The sequence below is a fragment of the Saccopteryx leptura genome, chromosome 2 (genome assembly GCF_036850995.1).
Source record: "Saccopteryx leptura isolate mSacLep1 chromosome 2, mSacLep1_pri_phased_curated, whole genome shotgun sequence".
Taxonomy (NCBI): domain Eukaryota; kingdom Metazoa; phylum Chordata; class Mammalia; order Chiroptera; family Emballonuridae; genus Saccopteryx; species Saccopteryx leptura.
In genome coordinates, this window is record NC_089504.1 from 320,701,461 (window position 1) to 320,721,371 (window position 19,911).

General features: G+C 37.2%; 2 protein-coding genes across 8 annotated transcripts in view; one reads left to right on the forward strand and one right to left on the reverse strand.

The window, feature by feature from the left end:
• Positions 1-19,911, forward strand: part of STRADA (STE20 related adaptor alpha) — a 424,012-nt gene that overhangs the window by 399,392 nt on the left and 4,709 nt on the right. The window lies entirely within an intron of this gene.
• The window catches only part of TANC2 (tetratricopeptide repeat, ankyrin repeat and coiled-coil containing 2), a 372,265-nt gene that overhangs the window by 82,181 nt on the left and 270,173 nt on the right, over positions 1-19,911 (reverse strand). For all 7 annotated transcript variants that reach the window (XM_066363072.1, XM_066363071.1, XM_066363070.1 and 4 more), the window contains 2 exons: positions 6,978-7,209; positions 824-990 (listed from right to left, as the gene is read on the reverse strand). In XM_066363072.1, coding sequence (XP_066219169.1) covers positions 824-990; positions 6,978-7,209 — 399 coding nt within the window. The remainder of the gene's footprint in view (positions 1-823; positions 991-6,977; positions 7,210-19,911) is intronic.

A 19,911-nucleotide genomic window follows, 5' to 3' on the forward strand; every position in this document is an offset into this window, starting at 1 on the left:
AAAAGAAATCTTATCTCCTTGTAGTAAATTTAATCTCAAACCTTAATATTGCTCATATTTCTTAGAGGAAGGCACATAGAAATCCACCATCATGCTGCAGCAAGTAGAAGCAGAGGGAAGAACTAGAAAATCAGACTGTACACTATAGGCTGAACTGACTTCAGCATGGCATTAAATGATAAAAAATAGAAAACAAAAGTCAAACAGTAAATTAGTGTGTTACGGACTCTGTACTGCTATCTGTCCTCAGGACTAAGTCTAGAAAAACGAATACTTTCTTTTCATGCTATTTTGAAGGGCACATTATCAAAACTTATCCAGAGCAACAGAAATGGGGATCTGAGCTACGAGAGACATACACAGAGAATGTTCTCTCTAGATCAGTGGTCCCCAACCCCCGGACCGGTACCGGTCCATGGGCCATTTGGTACCGGTCCGCAGAGAAAGAATAAATAACTTATATTATTTCCATTTTACTTATATTTAAGTCTGAACGATGTTTTATTTTTAAAAAATGACCAGATTCCTTTTGTTACATCCGTCTAAGACTCACTCTTGACGCTTGTCTCGGTCACATGATACATTTATCTGTCCCACCCTAAAGGCCGGTCCGTGAAAATATTTTCTGACATTAAACCGGTCTGTGGCCCAAAAAAGGTTGGGGACCACTGCTCTAGATCACATTTCTTACTCTCAAAATATGCTCTTGGGGAATTATTCTTGCTAGGACTCAAGGACATGGTAGAGGTTTAGTAAAACTCATCACTAAAGGAACAAGCACTCTCCAAGGGAAATAATTTATGTTCCAAAAGCAAACACATACCTGTAAACTGGTCCTAACTGTTACAATTAGTTTGAGCCAGGAAGGAAATTTTCCAATCATTTTACTCAGAAATGATACAATTGTATCCCCATAATCCGGTTTGTGAAATTCTGCTTCATTTAATCCATCAATTAAGATGATGAAATCTTCATCTGGAATTTTTCTCTCTGAGATAGAAAGAAACAAATTACTTAATAATTACCAAGTGGATAAGTGAGTTCTTTTTGGGTCTTTGATTATTTGTCTGTTAGGGAAAAAAATTTTAAAAGGGACTAAGAGCTAAGGGTACCATAATTTAATATATAGACAGAGTAATCTAGTCAGTGAATTCATTTTGTTTTCATCAGGTGTGAAAGCTTTTGTCACATATATACAAAATGTATGTATCATTATTTCCTCCATATTATCAGATGTGAGACAGTGTGAGTACTGCATTTATGAGAACCTGCACATAGTAATTCATTATTCTTATACAATACTTTAAAAAAAGGTGAAAAGAATGTGTTGATTTTTTTTTTCTGATAGCACTAAACTATATTCCATGTTCCCCTGGGAATTAAAAAAAAAGGGTTTAACTGGAAGTCAAAAGCAGTATATAGGACTATCTGTGAATGCACAGGGTAAAGGAAGGAATGAGGGAACAGAGAAAAAGAATCGCAACCAACAGACAGATTTTAACTAGGCAGGTTGGATCACAAGCTCTTACAGAACTAGTAACCTCCTAGACTATCCCTAAAGCAGTTTCAGTGAGACCCTTGAGTGATATTGGGTGGGGGGCAGGGCGGGAGAAGAAGTCACATGAACTCCACCATGTTTGTGTCCAGTTCCCTCCTGAACTCTCTACTATCCTAAATTGACAAAATCAGTTTATCTTTAGGGCTAGGCTGTAGAAGAAGGCTTGGTAAGATTTCAGGCTTCTACTTTCATTAAATGCTTATTGATTGTTAAACTACACTGAACAATTGGAGATTTAAAAATTCCCAAGTTGAACAAACATTTTAGTACAAATGAACTGAGCAACAAGTAAAAGTTATTAGTAAGGCCTTACAGATTTTGAAAGGAGGAAGGTGGGGTGGGGGGGGAGAGAGAAAGAAGTCATTGGATGCTTGAACTGGGAAATAGACCCTATTTGGGGAGGAAAAAGATGAAGCTGGGGATAAAAGGAAAATACTACGAACTTCTGTACAAAATTGGTTCAGCCTTTCAAAGAGTCAAGACCAACTGAACGTCTACATATTTTGGTTTCACATTTGAAAATATGTAGATTTTTTGCATGATTAATAACTTTTTATTTTCCTCCTAAAGTATAAGCTTTATATAAAAGGAAATTTAATTTCAGTATCTTAGTACTATTAAGTCATTTTTCAAATTATGAAGTTTTTTTTTTTGTAATTTTTTAGCAAGAGAGAGACAAAGACAGACTGGAAGGGAGACAGATGAGAAGCATCAACTCATAGTTGCAGCACTGTTAGTTGTTCATTGATTGCTTCTCATATGTGCCTTGGGCTATAGCCAGGCCAGTGACCCTTTGCTCAAGCCAGCAATCTTGGTTTCAAGCCAGGGACATTTGGGTTCAAGCTGGCTAACATGGTGTCATGTCTATGATCCCATGCTCAAGCCAGTGACCCCGTGTTCAAGCTGGCAACCTTGGGGTTTTGAACCTGGGTTCTCAGCGTCCCAGGTCGATGCTCTATCCACTGCATAACCACCTGGTCAGGCTGAAGAGTTTTAACTATTACTTTCATCTGGTGACTTTTTAGGAAGCAAAATGAACTAGGGTTCCAGTTTTCACTATTAACAATGATTACTAATAAAATGGCATCCTATATGATGTAGTACTTAGAAAACACATTATTCCTTTCAGGATTCCAAATAATTAAGAAGAGAGAGAAGTTAGTTGGCACTAATTGACATTTACCCACACAGCTGGGGGCTCTTATGTTCTTGATTTTGAGGACCTTGGCTCTCTTAAGTGTAATTGTGTCTTTCATTACCACAGAAAATTTCCTAATTGCATTCTGCTGGGCAGATAGAGTAGCCCTATCATCCCTTGTTACTACAGTACAGTCCCCTGGTCCCACTCAGTGCTGGTGTGCTGGAGCTATCCTGACTGGTTCAGGAGAGCCCGCTGCAATATTTTCATGAGGTGGTTGTTAAGCAACTGGTAGCCTAAAACTGACCAAAGTGGGAATATTTATTTACACAATGGAAACCAGCAAATGTTAAAATCCTCCTCCTGCAGCTGGTTGTTAAAAAATTTACCAGCACACCACTGCCTCCACCTCTTCAATTCTATTTCCTTTAACTTCACCCAGGCTCCTTCATAAGAAAGCCATGATTTTCAAGTGGAGAAAAGGGGCTGATGATAATATACCTGTTGAATTTTCTTTGGGAAAAACATTTCAAACACATTCTCAAGCATAACGATCAAGAACATGCTCTAAATTATGATATAGACATTTTCATGAACAAAATAATTCAATAGCTAATACAATTAAAGTTTTATTTGCATAAATTCCCAGGAGATTATATTATTCATCCCAAGAGTAAAGTAGACAATATATCATTTCCTTTTTTTTTTTTTTTTAAAGAAATGCAACATGGCTTCTCGGCCTTTTGACTAAGATCAAGTGTAAAAAAAGAAATACATGCCCCAGCAAAGATCATTATATTCTCAATCTTGGTTTGTTTTTTTTTTGAGATTCTCTTCCTTTGAAAGAGTTACTTGGAAGTCACTTATTAATACAGGTGATATGACATGTCAAAAATATTTCATCTGTTAAATAAGGGTTGCATACTTATCAAAGACTGTATTTTTTAGAATTCAGATGAATAAATGCAAAGAATTTCCAAATAATACTAATATTGCAAAACAAAGAGAACTACTCCTAAATTTCTTTTTTCTTTCCCAAATGATGAAGTTTCTCAATTATTAACTTAAAAGCTAAGACTTTAATGATCTATGCCTTTCAAATGTAACCGGCTTTGTAAGACTGCTCCTACATGTTCATTTTCAAACTTTTGTACATTATTTAAATACATACTCTAACTCAATAGCTTTTAAAAGTTTACAGACAAAAATTTAAAAAATCGCTACTAACATATTTAAATGTAAGAATATTTAAAATATATACAACTACTATCACCATTATTTCACAGAAAAAATATTTTAACATTAAAAAAAGACATAATTTACCTGTATTATATGCAAACTACATCTATATAGCCACACAAATTCTAGATTCCTTCCCTCCCTCCCTCCCTTTCTTCCTCTCTTCTTTCCTCCCTCTCTTTCTTTCCTTTCCTTTTCTTTCTTTTAAATTGAATCTTTTAAATTGAACCATTATGGTGACATTGGTCCATAAAACCATATAGGTTTTGCCTGACCAGGCAGTGGCGTAGTGGATAGAGCAGGGGTCCCCAAACTTTTACACAGGGGGCCAGTTCACTGTCCCTTAGACCGTTGGAGGGCCGGACTATAAAAAAAATTATGAACAAATCCCTATGCATACTGCACATATCTTATTTTAAAAACAAACAAACAAAAAAAAAAAAAACCAGGAACAAATACAATATTTAAAATAAAGAACAAGTAAATTTAAATCAACAAACTGACCAGTATTTCAATGGGAACTATGGACCTGCTTTTGGCTAATGAGATGGTCAATGTGCTCCTCTCACTGACCACCAATGAAAGAGGTGCCCCTTCCGGAAGTGCGGCGGGGGCCGGATAAATGGCCTCAGGGGGCTGCATGTGGCCCGCGGGCCGGGCCGTAGTTTGGGGACCCCTGGGATAGAGCATCGGTCTGGGATGCGGAGGACCCAGGTTCGAGACCCTGAGGTTGCCAGCTTGAGCGCGGGCTCATCTGGCTTAAGCAAAAAGCTCACCAGCTTGGAACCAAGGTCGCTGGCTCAAGCAAGGGGTTACTCGGTCTGCTGAAGGCCCACGGCCAAGGCACATATGAGAGAGCAATCAATGAACAACTAAGGTGTTGCAACAAAAAACTGATGATTGATGCTTCTCATCTCTCTCCATTCCTGTCTGTCTGTCCCTATCTATCCCTCTCTCTGACTCTCTCTCTGTCCCTGAAAAAAACAAAACCATATAGGTTTCAAGTAGGCTGTTTCTATTTTATTTTGTCATGGACTAATAAAAACCTTAAATGGATGGGTTCTTAGGAGCCATTCTTCTAGCTGACAAGTCCTTGGAAAAGTTTCCGAAACCCTTTAACCCTTGTTTTTACTCCCTTGTAAAAAAAAAAAAAAAAAAATATATATATATATGTATTATTTTTATATATATTATATATATATTATTTTTAATATATATTTTATTATTTTTTTTTTTTTTTGCCAAGGATTCCCCACTGCCCTCACATGTATACTTAACAAATATTTGAGCTGTCTTCCTTACTAGTCACAGCCTAAGACTTTAGTTAGGTATCTGAGGGAAATAAGAATTATGGAAACATCATGAGAAGAGATGGTGTTAAGTACCAAAATCAGAATTGAACCCCAGTGCATGAGATATTCTTACTAGTATATTGTACAAAAATTCTCAAAAGTGAAAAGAAGGCTCACATCAGACAATGTTTTTGCTCAGAAAAGCTATACATTGCATGTGAATTATCTTTCCTTTAGTTGTGATAACAGATTAGTATGACCTTTCATTTCATATTGGTGGCCGAGAAACTTCAATGTACAGAAAATACTTAAATATATTTGTAGAGAAATTTCAAGACTTAAAAAGTCTAGGGTATGGTAAAGCTAGTAGGCAATAGAGATAGAGACAGAGATCATCAGGGTTGAGAAGTTAAGTTTTGATATTTGGGTAACCAGCATGGAGGTTGAAAATAATGAAGATGATAGCCAGGATAATGTAAAATTATAATCACTTGTTCTTTCTTATGAGTATCTCCAAAACCCTCAAGAAAGGTAAACAAGTATCCCAGGAATAAACAGGATTGCTCAGAAATCTCATGCTGACTCAAATCCTTTTCTTTGGCTTCCAGGACTGACAGATCCCTGCTAAGGGGATGGGGCAGAGATGGGTAACGGAGGAGAGGGTTGTACCTAGGTCACAGCCTACCCTATAGATACCGAGGAAAAGAGGAGAAAAGGTTTAGGCATGTGAGGGAGAAGGATTCCATTTCATTTCCCTCCAACTTGAGCTGTGCAACACGATGCCATCTCTTTTTACATGATCTGCAGAGGAATAAAAAGCATCAAGCATAAAGATTGGGGAGGTTTCTAACCATGTGAACTCCACAACACTGAGCTGGAGCCATGGCTTCACTGATTTATTTGAACTTCACAGAAAGGACTGGAAGCTCTACTACCTTTAGTACAAGAAAAATGCATTATATTTAGAAATAAGACTTTTTATGAAGTAAGGAGGAAGTAGTACTTCCTGTAGGAATTTTGATTTTTCAAGTAAAATTTTTTTTTAAAATTTTTTGAGGAACCACCATACTTTCTTCCATAATGGTTGTTCTAATTTGCATTCCCTCCAGCAGTAAATGAGGGTTTCTTCTTTACCTTTTTTTTTAGATTTTATTTATTCACTTTTAGAGAGGAGAGAGAAAGAGAGAGAGAGAGAGAGAGAGAGAGAGGGAGAGAGGGAGAGAGAGAGAGAGAGAGAGAGAGAGGTAAGAGATAGAACAGGGGGAGGAGCGGGAAACATCAACTCCCATATGTGCCTTGACTAGGCAAGCCTGGGGTTTCGAACTGGTTACCTCAGCATTCCAGGTCAACACTTTAGCCACTGTGCCACTACAGGTCAGGCCTCAAGTAAAATTTTTTTATCTTTTAACTGTGTTCTGTAGAACATCAGCTATGGAACCTAAACTAAATAGTTTAGGCAATGTGGTAAAAAAATAATAATTTCGCCCTGGCCGGATAGCTCAATTGGTGAGAGTATCATCGCAATATGGCAAACTTGTGGTTCAATCACCGGTCAGGGCACATATAGGCACAATTCGATGTTTCTGTCTGTCTGTCTCTCTCTCCCTTCTTGTTTCTCTAAAATCAATAAATAATTTAAAAAAAATTTTAAAAAAAGAATGAATTAAAGAAAATCATTTCTATAACATGCTCCAGGTAAACTTGTGCTCCAAAACCTCTACCTTTCACCTTCTTTGCACCTTATCTGTACCTTTGTGGAGATTCTCCAGGGGCTCCAGGACTCCCCTCCGAAAAGAGGCCATGGGGTCTTGAACACAGGACCGAAGGCTTAGCATGCTCTGTAGGTGAGGCTCTCGGAGGAGCTGCTCCCGATAGGCTGCCAGCTGAGGTGAGCGGCAGAGCAGGGCAGCAACATTATGGACGAATTCTGGCACTAGGCAGGTGTAGGCATTATCTGCTTGGCAATAGTGATAGGCAACGACCTACAAAAGAAAGAGGAGCACGCACATAGCTTTGTCAGTAGCAAGAGCAATAGCCATGGTTATTATATGCTCATTCCCTAACATGGTCTTCTTCTGTTCCCCATTCCTCAACATTTTCAAGTAAAAATAAAAGCTGCTAACTCAGAAACTGCCTGATATATCAAAGATCAGAACTTTGATAACATATTTTTACTATAGTATATGCCAATTAATATTTATAAATACAAATGAGTTTTCCCTCTGCATTATAAGAAATAGGCAAGCCTAAGAATATATATATATATATATATATGAAGAGACAGACAGGTAAGGAGAGATGCAACCCTTGTGTATAGGGATGATGCTCTAACCAACTGAGCAACCCAGCCAGGGCCTCTAAGAACAAATATTTACATTCATCTCTCTAATATTTATTCAGCATGGAGTTGTATAGGAAGGAGTCTGATTTTATAACAATGCATTAGAAATAAAATAGTAAAGAAAAACCATAGATTAGCCTCAATAAACATGTTTATAAGTCATCACTTTTTAATGTTATAGTCATATAAAAAATAATTTTGAGTTAAGAATTAGGATCAAATATTTTGAGCACTTCAAGACAAGAGAATCAAAATTAGATAACAGGAAGAAGGAAAGGAGTGAAATCTTTGTTAGATGCAGGTCTTAAATTTAAAGAACTTGGAAAATGTATGAGTCTTAATATCATCCAGGGTCTGGGCTGTTTGGCTGGAACCTAAAATTTTAAGCTCTGGATTTCTGTTTGTTTGAATATGCAGAGCTTGCTCTTTACCTTGAGTGCAAGTGTAGAGGGTTATTCTAATCTAGAACATTCCTTTGGTTCAGCAGTAACCATAAAAGGGAAAGGGCGGTATAAATAATGTGAAATTGGCAGAGAGATTCAGCTTGAATGTATGGAAAGCACTTGGCATGCTCATCACATAGTATGTGCATAGTTGTCCCCATCATCATCGCCTTCCTCCTTCTTCTCTTCCTCTCTATCTTCATCACTGTCAGCATCAAGATTTTATATATTCTCTTTTTCAGCCACTGCCTTTGTGCTTTGAAGGGTGCCCTAAGAGCACTCATAGATATACTATTGGAACTCCAGCTCTTCAATCATCTCTCAGAGAAGAGAGTCATCTATTAGTGTTGTTTTGAACAGACTCCTAATCTGTAGGTATGGTCATCCGAGCTCTTAACAAATGCTAGAAATGTCACTTTAAAAAGTACTTGAAATCCCTCTCATTAAGCATAAAAAAACTGAACAATATAGGAAATGTTACTACACATATAAAGCTGTAGATAGGACTTGCTTGTGAGTGAAGCAATGATATCTGAGTATAATATGAAAATGGTAGACTGGTCATTACTTTGTTATCTATCTCAAATAAGGAACCCAGACAGAAATCTTGGCAGCAATTAATTTGTCCTCTCAATGAACAGTGTCAGTGGTTATGTCCACATGGATACAAATCTTTACCTTATAAAAAGCAAACAGTAAACCTCTGAATCAATATGAACGTTCACCATATTTTATTTCAACTGGTTCACAGCCTAAGGCGAAACACAGCTGAGCAAATCAGCTGTTAACTTATCCTTTAAAACCTAATGTAACAGGATAAGTTTGAACACAAAAATTCTGAAATTTAGGAAGAGGGTTCTTTCACTGCTTTCATTAAAAGTCATCTGTGCTCTTGGCTAAATGAGGTTTCATCTAGTAAAGGTTAAATAACATTGCTAAGTTACCCCTTCTATGGCTACTTTTCTTGAATTTTATATATTTCTTTGGCATTCCAAATAAAGTCTTGATTCATTTGTAGAATGATCATGCAACATCTTCATGAAATTTGCACTGTGGTTCAAAATAGGTTACTTATTAGATATTTCAAAATTGTTTGTTACATAGTATACATACTATGTACATACAATCTGTCGAAAACATTTGGTACTTCCTGCAAATTAAATACTAACATTATCTACAACTTTTCTTACATATACAAATAGGAAACAAGTCTGGGAATGTAGTTGTTTTTCTCCAGTCTGTTGCCCTATCAGTGTTCAATGATGGATACTAGATCACTCATTCCCTACAGCTTTGAGGAAGTTATCATGGTCACCCATGCTTAGTCACTATTATTCCAACTTCCTGGAATTGGTTCAGAATTAGTCCCTCAATAAATCAAGCAAGCCCTGGCCAGTTGGCTCAGTGGTAGAGCATCGGCCTGGCGTGCAGGAGTCCCAGGTTCGATTCCTGGCCAGGGCACACAGGAGAAGCGCACCCATCTGCTCTTCCACCCCTCCCCCTCTCCTTCCTCTCTGTCTCTCTCTTCCCCTCCCACAGCCAAGGCTCCATTGGAGCAAAGTTGGCCCGGGCGCTAAGGATGGCTCTGTGGCCTCTGCCTCAGGCGCTGGAATGGCTCTAGTTGCAACAGAGCATCGCCCCCTGGTGGGTGTGCTGGGTGGATCCCAGTCGGGTGCATGCGGGAGTCTGTCTGACTGCCTCCCCATTTCCAACTTTAGAAAAATACAAAAATAAATAAATAAATCAAGCAGGTAAAACCTTTCTCCTTGGTAAATTCTTGTTTCTCACAATGACTTGTTGACATTTCATTTTTAGTTAGGTCTTTTTTTTCCATCTTAAGTTTTTTTTTTGTTTTTATTTTTACAGGGACAGAGAGAGGGATAGATAGGGACAGACAGACAGGAACGGAGAGAGATGAGAAGCATCAATCATCAGTTTTTTGTTGCAACACCTTAGTTGTTCATTGATTGCTTTCTCATATGTGCCTTGACCACGGGCCTTCAGCAGACCGAGTAGCCCCTTGCTGGAGCCAGCGACTTTGGGTTCAAGTTGGTGGGCTTTTGCTCAAGCCAGATGAGCCTGTGCTCAAGCTGGCGACCTTGGGGTCTCAAACCTAGGTCCTCCGCATCCCAGCCCGACGCTCTATCCACTGTGCCACCGCCTGGTCAGGCTCAAGTTTTTATTATATTAAATTCCTAAACGTTAATTTTTTTTAAAGTATAGCTGGTATACAATATTATGTCAGTTATTAAAACAATTCTAACCAAATATATATCCTCTCTGATCATGATGGTACTAATTTTTTGAAGCCACTGAGTAAATTTTAGATTACTTCTGTGAGGGAAGAAAGAAAAGGAGAGCTTTGCAGGCTATACAGACAAAAGACTGGATGGAGATCAGTATAGCCTTAGGTATAAAAAAGCTTCTGACTTAACATTACACAAGAAATGATAAAGCTAAGCATGATCCTCACTAAATGCCTTAATCAAATGACTGAGTGGCATCAAATCTGTCAGGCTTGTATTGAAAGTCCCAAGCCTTCACTCTCCCAAGACCTATTTCTACTTCAAATGGGTAATCTGTGCCAGCAGTATGCTAATTTCACATAAAGAAAAGGCAGCTTTGAAGATCTGAAATTTATTTGGACATAAAAAATTAATTTACGCAATGACTGGCATTTGTATCAGTTAAATTCTAAGATGCAACTGCACTTGCTTCAGGTCTGCTCTCATGTTCCTATTCCATGTCTCCTCATCAACTCCGTGAACTCCCTCCTGCGTCACCACCGGATTATTTCCCCCTCCGCACATCCCTTCCAACACTTTAGAGCAGGGGTTGGGAACCTATGGCTTGCGAGCCAGATGTGGCTTTTTTTTTTTTTTTTTTTTGTATTTTTCCGAAGCTGGATATGGGGAGGCAGTCAGACAGACTCCCACATGCGCCCGAACGGAATCCACCCGGCATACCCACCAGGGGGCGATGCTCTACCCATCTTGGGGCGTCGCTCTGCCGCAATCAGAGCCATTCCAGCGCCTGAGGCAGAGGCCACAGAGCCATCCTCAGCGCCTGGGCCAACTTTGCTCCAGTGGAGCCTTGGTTGCGGGAGGGGAAGAGAGAGACAGAGAGGAAGGAGAGGGGGAGGGGTGGAGAAGCAGATGGGTGCTTCTCCTGTGTGCCCTGGCCAGGAATCGAACCCGGGACTCCTGCACGCCAGGCCAATGCTCTACCATTGAGCCAACCGGCCAGGGCCAAGATATGGCTCTTTTGATGGCTGCATCTAGCTTGCAGACAAATCTTTAATAATAAAAAAAAATAACGTTAAAAATATAAAACATTCTCATGTATTACAATCCATTCATTTCCTACTGCTCATGTTCATGGTTGCGGGTGGCTGGAGCCAATCACAGCTGTTCTCCGGGACAACACCAAATTTTTATTGGATAATGCGTAATGTACATGGGTCGTTGTATGGCTCTCACGAAATTACATTTTAAAATATGTGGCGTTCATGGCTCTCTCAGCCAAAAAGGTTCCCGACCCCTGCTTTAGAGTTTGTTTGGCTTTCTAGTATTTCTAGGAACCTGGAGGCTCAGTGTAAACAAATACTTTCTCTTCCTTCTCTTCTGTCTCTCAACTCTGACTCTAATACTCACTCTGGGACTGGAAGCTAAGAATAGCTTCCAGATTTGGGTTCTGCCTCAGTAATTTTCCAGCTTGGAGCTCTACAATTTTTTATTTTTTTGACAGGATTTTTAAATTTTAATTTAGAACTAATTTTAGATTTACAGAAATGTTATAAAAGTAGTACACAGAGGTTCTACATATCCCTCACCTGGCTTCCCTTATTATTAACATCTTATATAACCATAGCATTAATTATCAAAACCAGGAAATAATGTTGGCACAATACTATTAACTAAAGGTAGTATTCAAATTTTGCCAGTTTTCCACTAGTGTCCTTTTTCTGTTCCAGGATTATATCCAGGACCACATATTGCACGTAGTTATTATATTTCTCCTTAGACTCCTGTAGTCTGTAAGAACACAGTCTTTGTCTTTCATGACCATGACATTTTGAAGAGTAGTAATCAGTTATTTTGTCAAAGGCTTTTGACAAAAAGTCAATCTAGGTTTCTCTGTTGTTTTTCTCATAATCCAACTGAGACTTTTTGGCAAGAACACCACAAAAACCTTGATCATTTAGTTAAGGTAAAGATTTCTGCCAGGTTTCTCTACTGTAAAGTTACTGTATTTTCCTTTGTTGTTAATAAATATTTTGGGTTAGATACTTTGAGACTATGCATATCCTGTTTATTCTCAAACTTTTGCCCACTAATTTTAGCATTCATCAGTGGATCTTGTCTGAAATAAGTTATCACTGTGGTGTTTGCCTAATACTGATTTTCTATTTCCCTCTTTCCTTCTATATTTATTAATTGGAATTCTACTGGAAGAAAGAGCTGTCCCCTCTCTTTAATTAATTTATGACTGATTTAATAAAAATGAATTAATTTTGTTCTATTGGTTATAATCCAGTATTTGTTTATTGCTCAATTTGTTCCAACTTTGGTTATTAGGACTGCCCTCAGGTTGGTGCCTGTGTTCTCTCAAGAAGCCCCAACTTTTTAAAAGCACTTTCTTGCTTTCTAGAACCAGAAGATGTTGCAGGCTCCAGACTTGGCATCATTTACTTCTCCAGAACCCTTATTTCTTTTGTTGGAGAATGATATTTAGAAAACTAGACCTGAGTAGTAGTTGTGCTTATTGTGACTGAAGTGTCATAGCTTTTGGGCCCACCTCAGTGGACAGAGCTAGGAAATATATGTGTATATATTAACTCACACAGAAACATCTACCTATATTTCTGTGTATCTCTCTCTCTCTACATACACACACACACACACACACACACACACACACATATATCTCATTAGATACATCTTTAGATATAGATATATACTTAAAACTATGAGTACATAGTAATACCTCAGATTTTCATCCAGTATCATCTGGTTCATTGTAGAATTGTTTTCTTATTTGTAACTTTTTCCCCCAACAATGAGACACCCAGCCCTATTATTTATAATGTATTTACTTATTTATTCAATTCCAGTTTATACATGAAGGATTTTTAGAATTAACACATACCCCTATGAGACATACATTTGTTAACTAAATTACAGCATTTATGTACATTTCTTTTTGTCTTTAGCCTTATAGTTAGTATTCAGTCAAAATACTGTTTTCCAAACTTAAGTTAACTTTTTCTCCCCTCTGCCTTCCTCGGTGTGGATATGTTATTTATAATACAGGTAGATTCAATTGCGATTGTTTGCATTCCATTTGGGGTTCCCCCCACATGCTGGTTGGTTTTAACTATTTCTGGGATGTATGAAACATTAGTATGTTTCTGAGTCAGAGCTATAAAAAAAAGATATATTTAAAGAAGGGTCAATCCTTTTTCATCTGTGTGCACCATTCCCATTGCCCACTTCTTTCTGTTCCTTTCCCATCTTGAGCAATCTCTTTTCTTTCTGGTTTATCCTTCCTGTATTTCTTTTATACAAATAAGCAGATACATGTGTATTTTCTTTCATCACTTCCTTTCCCACATGAAAGTTAGCATCTCATAGATATTCTTTTGCATTTTCTTCCTCACCTAAGAGTATATCCTGAAAATCACAAAGATCTTCTTCATTCTTCTTTTTATATCTGCATAGTATTCCACTGAGTGGATGTACTATAGTTTATTTAGCTTCTCTCCATGTATAAATGTTTAGATTGTTTTTGACTTTTGCATTTATAAACAAAGCTGTAATAAATAACCTTGTGCATATATATTTTTGTATCATCTGAGGTGTATCTTCAGTAGATTTCTAGAAATGGGAAACTGGGTCAAAAGGTTTTCTTAGTATCACCCAGTTTTCTTCCAGAAAGGTTGTACCAATTTTAATTCCCACCAGTTTGAGGGTGTCTGTTTTCCAACAGCCTCATCAATAGAATGTATTGCTCTATTTTAAAGTTCTCTTTCAGATTGACAGGTGAAAATGATACCTTGGTGTTATTTTAGTTTGCACTTCTCTATTAGTGAGTTTAAATATGTTTCCAAATGTTTGAGGATCAATTTAAACATTGGGGGCTGTGTGAAAATATCTTTTCAAGATAGTGATTTCTTTTTACTCAGAAGTAGAATTGCTGAACCATACAGTAGTTCTGTTTTTAATTTTGAGGAATCTTTGTCTCATAGTGCTTATTAACTATTATGATCACTTGTTTAATTGCCTCTCTTTCCTGCTAACTGTGAAGCCATACACAGTTAATAAGCCATAGGTTATTTATTATATGTCTGCATTTAATGAAAACTCAATTATTATTTACTAAATAAATATAAATGTCAATATTTTCTATTAGGTAATAATCTTAGGGCATTCAACTAAGTGCTTATTCATAATAATGGTTCCCAACCAACGTATTAGGTCAAATTATAATTAGATTCATGTGCCCATAAATGAATCCTGGTAGAGAATTTGAAATACTACCAGTCCTCTGAGAGAATTTCATAAATTTTGGATTAAATGTACTTGGGCTAATATTCTGTGCCAGACCGACCTACTTCTCAAGGAATTCCAGATGACCTAAATAAAATAGTCAATTTTCTTTAAAATTTTATTTGGCATTGTCCCTAACCATTTTGGTAATCAGTGATCTATAACTGAGTAGAAATAAAAATCTATGAGATGCAGCTATTTAGGTCTAGAATTACAGCAAAGCTAAACATTACCCAGAGCTTGCTAATAGCAGAGTTCTGGTTACCAGAGATGAAAACATACTATAAAACCTTTATAATCAAAAGGGTGTGGTACTGGATACTGACCATGTCATAGGTTAAGGTAAGAATAAAGAACTGACATAACAAATATAAATAGTACTGAACTCAACACATATTAAGCCAGCTTCTCCTTGTCTGGTGAAGTCTGCATGTATGACCACTTGGTAGTAACAGATTCAAAACCTGGAAAAGCTACAGTTATTAGAATTAAGTTCACATATCCAGGAAAGGCCCTGAGTGAGATTTCTGTGGCCCCTACTATGATTATGTATTTCAGAAGATATATGTAATAGTAACTGGAAATACATTTAAGAGATGCCACGCTAGTAAATGTTGCTTCAAGTGGAAAATCTTTTATCAATAAATAAAATTGTTCTAAAGTTGTGGCAAAGACTCTTCAGTGTTTTCAATTAAGTAGCAGCAAGAAAACTATAAACTACTAATGATAATGACTGATATACAAAAACTGACACTAAGAACATCAGATGAGGAGGTTTTTCAAGGACACTTTTAATTTTCACATTTTAGTTTATTTCATCAAAATGCTAATTGATTTGAAAATCTTATTAAAAAGAATTTCTGCTTACTGGTTTGTTATAGATGAGAAGCAGGATTGATGGTTTGTTCTATAATTTTATAGTACAAACTTATACACTTGAACTATAACATGTTTTATAATTACTGGGATAATATGCAATCTTAATTTAAGGCCATTTCTTGTAAAATACTTAATATAAACTTAAAATATCCTGTCACTAGGTGCAAAGAAGTATACTTATATTTTTTGCTTAAGGAAAAAATAATCATGAAATTTAAAGTATGTTCCTTAAGTATAATTAATCACTAATTTCCTACTTATAATATTGAACATTTTCCAAATACTGAATATAAATATCAATTTTAATCTAAGGAGATATTTCTTTTTCCTTTCCATTTTTTTGATACAGTGAGAGATAGAAAGGAATAGAGAGGGTGAGAGGGTAAGAAGCATCAACTATAGTTGCTTCTATTTTAGTTGTATATTGATTGCTTCTCATACATAATTTGACCAGGGCTGAGCCAGTATCCCCTTGTTCAAGCCAGTGACCTTGTAGTTTTCACGCCAGCAATCTTTGGGCTTAAGTTGGTGAGCTTTGGGATCGTATGGGCAATTCCCCAGCTCAAGCCAGTGACCCGTAGTGATGAGCCCGCGACCTTGGGGCTTTGAATCAGTGACCCCAGTGTTCTGGGTCAATGCTTTATCTACTTCGTTACCACTGGTCAGGCTAAGGAGCCATTTTTTATACAATGTTTAACATAAACGTAAGAAATCCCATCTTTCGGTACAAAAAAGATTTATTTATATTTTGCTCAAGAAATATACAATTATGGAGTTTAAAATTATCAACTATAATCACTAATTTCCCAGTAATAATATTTAACATTTTCCAAATATTGAATATAAACATCTTGAGACTGTCTCTCTTGATGATAGACTAATGAGTAATAGCATGGGGAGACTTAATTCTCTGAGCTCTTTTTAGCACTCCTCATCGTCTGACATATTATTCATTTGTCTGTTTATTGGTCTTCTCCCACCATGAGAAAGTGGGCTACATAACAGCAAGAATCGTGTCTGTTTTGTTCACTGCTTTAACTTTAGTCTTGCATTACAGGCATTCCAAACATACATTCTAAATTAATAAATGAATGACTGTGATGATGGAAGCTCTCAGCTTTCATGTATTTCTAAGATGACATTTATTCTGATTGTTCTAAAGAAGAGGCTGAAGCCAGTTTATAGGGGATCTTTAAAAAAAAGAAAGATGTCTTTTAAAGTTGCACTGAGGTAGTGATGAATATGAGGGAGACCCTAGACTGTTTTCAGAAGCCCACTTATACATGGATGTGTACTAATAAGTAGGGAAAGGTGAAAATAAGCTGGAGCCCAGGTGGGTTAGCTCAGTCGGTTGTCCCAAGACACCAAGGTTGTGGTTCAATCTCCAGTCAGGGCATGTACTAAGTGGAACATCAAATAAATGCCTTTCTTTGTCTCTCTCCCCCCCAATTCCTCTCTCTCTCTCTCTCTCTCTCTCTCTCTAAAAATCAATAAAAATTTTTTAAAATGCAATTGGAGGAAACATGCCATTTCTGGCTCTGAGCTGGAGTGGCTCTGATATTGCAGATGACTTTCTGTTCCTCATTACTAATAAACCATGACAAGAAACTGCTTTAAATATTGGAGACAGACATTTTGCATTTTGTTCTTCCCTTGAAACTCTTCAAAAATAAGAGGGACAATAAGAAACAGAAATGCAAACACCATCTATAGCAGCGGTTCTCAACCTGTGGGTCGCAACCCCCGGGGTCGCGACCCACAGGTTGAGAACCGCTGATCTATAGAAATATATACCTATAATCTCAGATTATAATATATAAAGACAGAACCTGTATGTATGATTCATGAGTGACTTAACAGATAAAAGGTGAAATGAATGCCTGCTTGGGGTAATAACAACAGGAATAAGTCAAATCATCTGTAAAACTTCAGAAAAGCAAAGGAGTTAGAACTCCAGGTACACTGGAACGGGGGTGAGGAAGAGAGTTGAAAACACAGGAATTATTTAAGTTTATATAAGGAGCAGTTTGGTCCCAAGATATCTACCCCCATTCTGCCCAGCAGGTGACTACCTTCCTCAACATCCACAGGAAAGAGAACTACATTCACTAAAGATACTAAACCAGAGAGAATCTATACTTAGGGACACCAGACACAGAACAGGTAGAGATCAAGTGCAGGACTGAAAACAAGGGGCTGAAGAGGGAAACTCCTAGCTCTTCTCCTAGCTCCAGAATGCTGGCACCCAAGATATACATCCTCAAGGGAGGAGATTGATGGATTCTTTGCTAGGGAAGATGAACAGCACAGAAAAGAAACTAATGAACACTGACTTTTGGGTGTTTCCAATAAAGGCTGGTGGGTCATTTTAATGCTCTATAGTTAAGATCTCTATACATACAAGCTTCCAAGCAGTCTTGTGGTGCCTAACTATTACAGAAGACTTAAGAGAACAGACTGCACTAGTAAAGAAGAACAAGATGCTACAAAAGCTTTTGTGAAAGTGTTGAAAGGTAATGTTGAGGAAATCTCTTAATGGTAGCCAAAAACCATAACAGAAAAACAAAAGTATAGAAAACAGCAGAGAAAAGTTAAGAAAACTAGAGTACCAGTATAAATCTACTTTTTGATTAAAAGGAGTTAGAGAAGGAGAAAACATAGGAAATAGTATGAGGACATTATTAATAAGTACAATTAAACCAATTCCCAGAATCAAAGCATATCACCAGCACTTGCTAGGTACTAACAGAATAAATGGGAAAAAAGACTCAAGAACAATGGTGATAAAAAGAGAATACTGAGAGAGAGAGAAAAGTTGTATATAAAGGATTAGAAATAAGAATAGCACCAGGGAAGGGGGCAAAAGAGTGGAATGGGGGGGTACGTTGTTGGAGGGTGAGGGTGTTATACTCAGTAGGACATGTGAATCCATGTTAACACAATAAATTAAAAAACTTAATGAAAAGAAAAAGAAATCAGAATAGCACCATATCATTTAATGGCAATATTGGAAGCTCGAAACAACGGAGCAATGCTTTCAAAATTCTGAGGAAAAATAATTTTTAACCTAGAATTATATAGTATGTCAAACAAATAGTTAAATATAAGAATGAAATAAAGATGCTTTTAGAAACATTAGGTCTCAATGAACTGACCTCCTATGTATTCTTTCTTAGGAAACTACTGGAGGATGTGCTCCACCAAAATGAGAAATAAAAATTAAGATGACAATGGGATCAAACACAGAACTGAGGTAATTAGAATTTCAAGGATAGCCTGGCTTGTGGTGGCGCAGTGGATAAAGCGTTCGCCTGGAACATTGAAGTCGCTGGTTTGAAACCCTGGGCTTGCCTGGTCAAGGCACATATGGGAGTTTATGCTTCCTGCTCCTCTCCCCCTTCTATCTCTATCTCTTTCTCTCTCTCTCTTCCTTCTCTAAAATGAATAAATAAAACCTCTTTAAAAAAAATAAAGAATTTCAAGGATAACAATTAGGTAGTAGGCCTTGAGAGCATCACAGGTCCAAACTGAGCTCCGTGGAGGGCTCTAGGAAAAATGTCTCCAGGGCAAAACATGTGATAAATTTTATCAAAAGGTATTTTACAGGGCTGTTCAGTGTTATGCAGTGACTTAGCCTTAGGTCTGAAGAAAAATAAGCAAGTTTTTAAATGAGGCATTTAATAAACCTTGAGCGAAAAACAAAATCGCTCAAGAAGGTAATTGTTATCCTTAGTTCCACAGTGAATCATATTTATATCATATTAATACTGAAAATGCTATAATATGGATTCAGACAAAAATCATGACATAACTGTACTGAGATGAAGGAGGGAGGAAAGAAGTAAAAGAGCTAAAATCATCCATAATAAGAAGCAATATATAATGTATAAAACTGCTAACAAAGTTACAGCAGTATATGAATATTAATCAAAACTGAAAGGGGCTGCCTCTGGAGAGAGGGTGGGTTGAGGAGTGAAAGAGAATTGTAGGTTTTTATTATGTCTTGGAGCATTATTTGATTTCTAAACTAGGTGCATGCATTACTTTGATAAAAATAGAAATCTAAAACCCAACAGATAAAAAATATTATAGATAATATAGTGTAGAAGGACAAGTTTTTAATTAGGAATGAAAATAAAAAACTATTACTTATACCAGGGGTCTCAAACTCGCGGCCTGCGGGCCGCATGCAGCCCGCCAAACAATTTTGTGCGGCCCGCAGACTAATCCACGAAGTTCAAAATATTTTGGATAAAATTAAGTAAGCCTAGGGGCCTACTTGTATTTTTCATTTCTCTAGCATCCTAGCTAGATATTAGCTTAGTTAACAGCAGTTGTGATGCGAACTACAGTTTCTGGTCGTTTTGTGACACTGAGTAAACTGCATGTACGATTGTGTTTGTTGTACTGATTTTTTTTTGTTTTCAACTGCAGTGAGAAAAGTGTTGCGTAACAGTTGCCTTTTGTAGACCT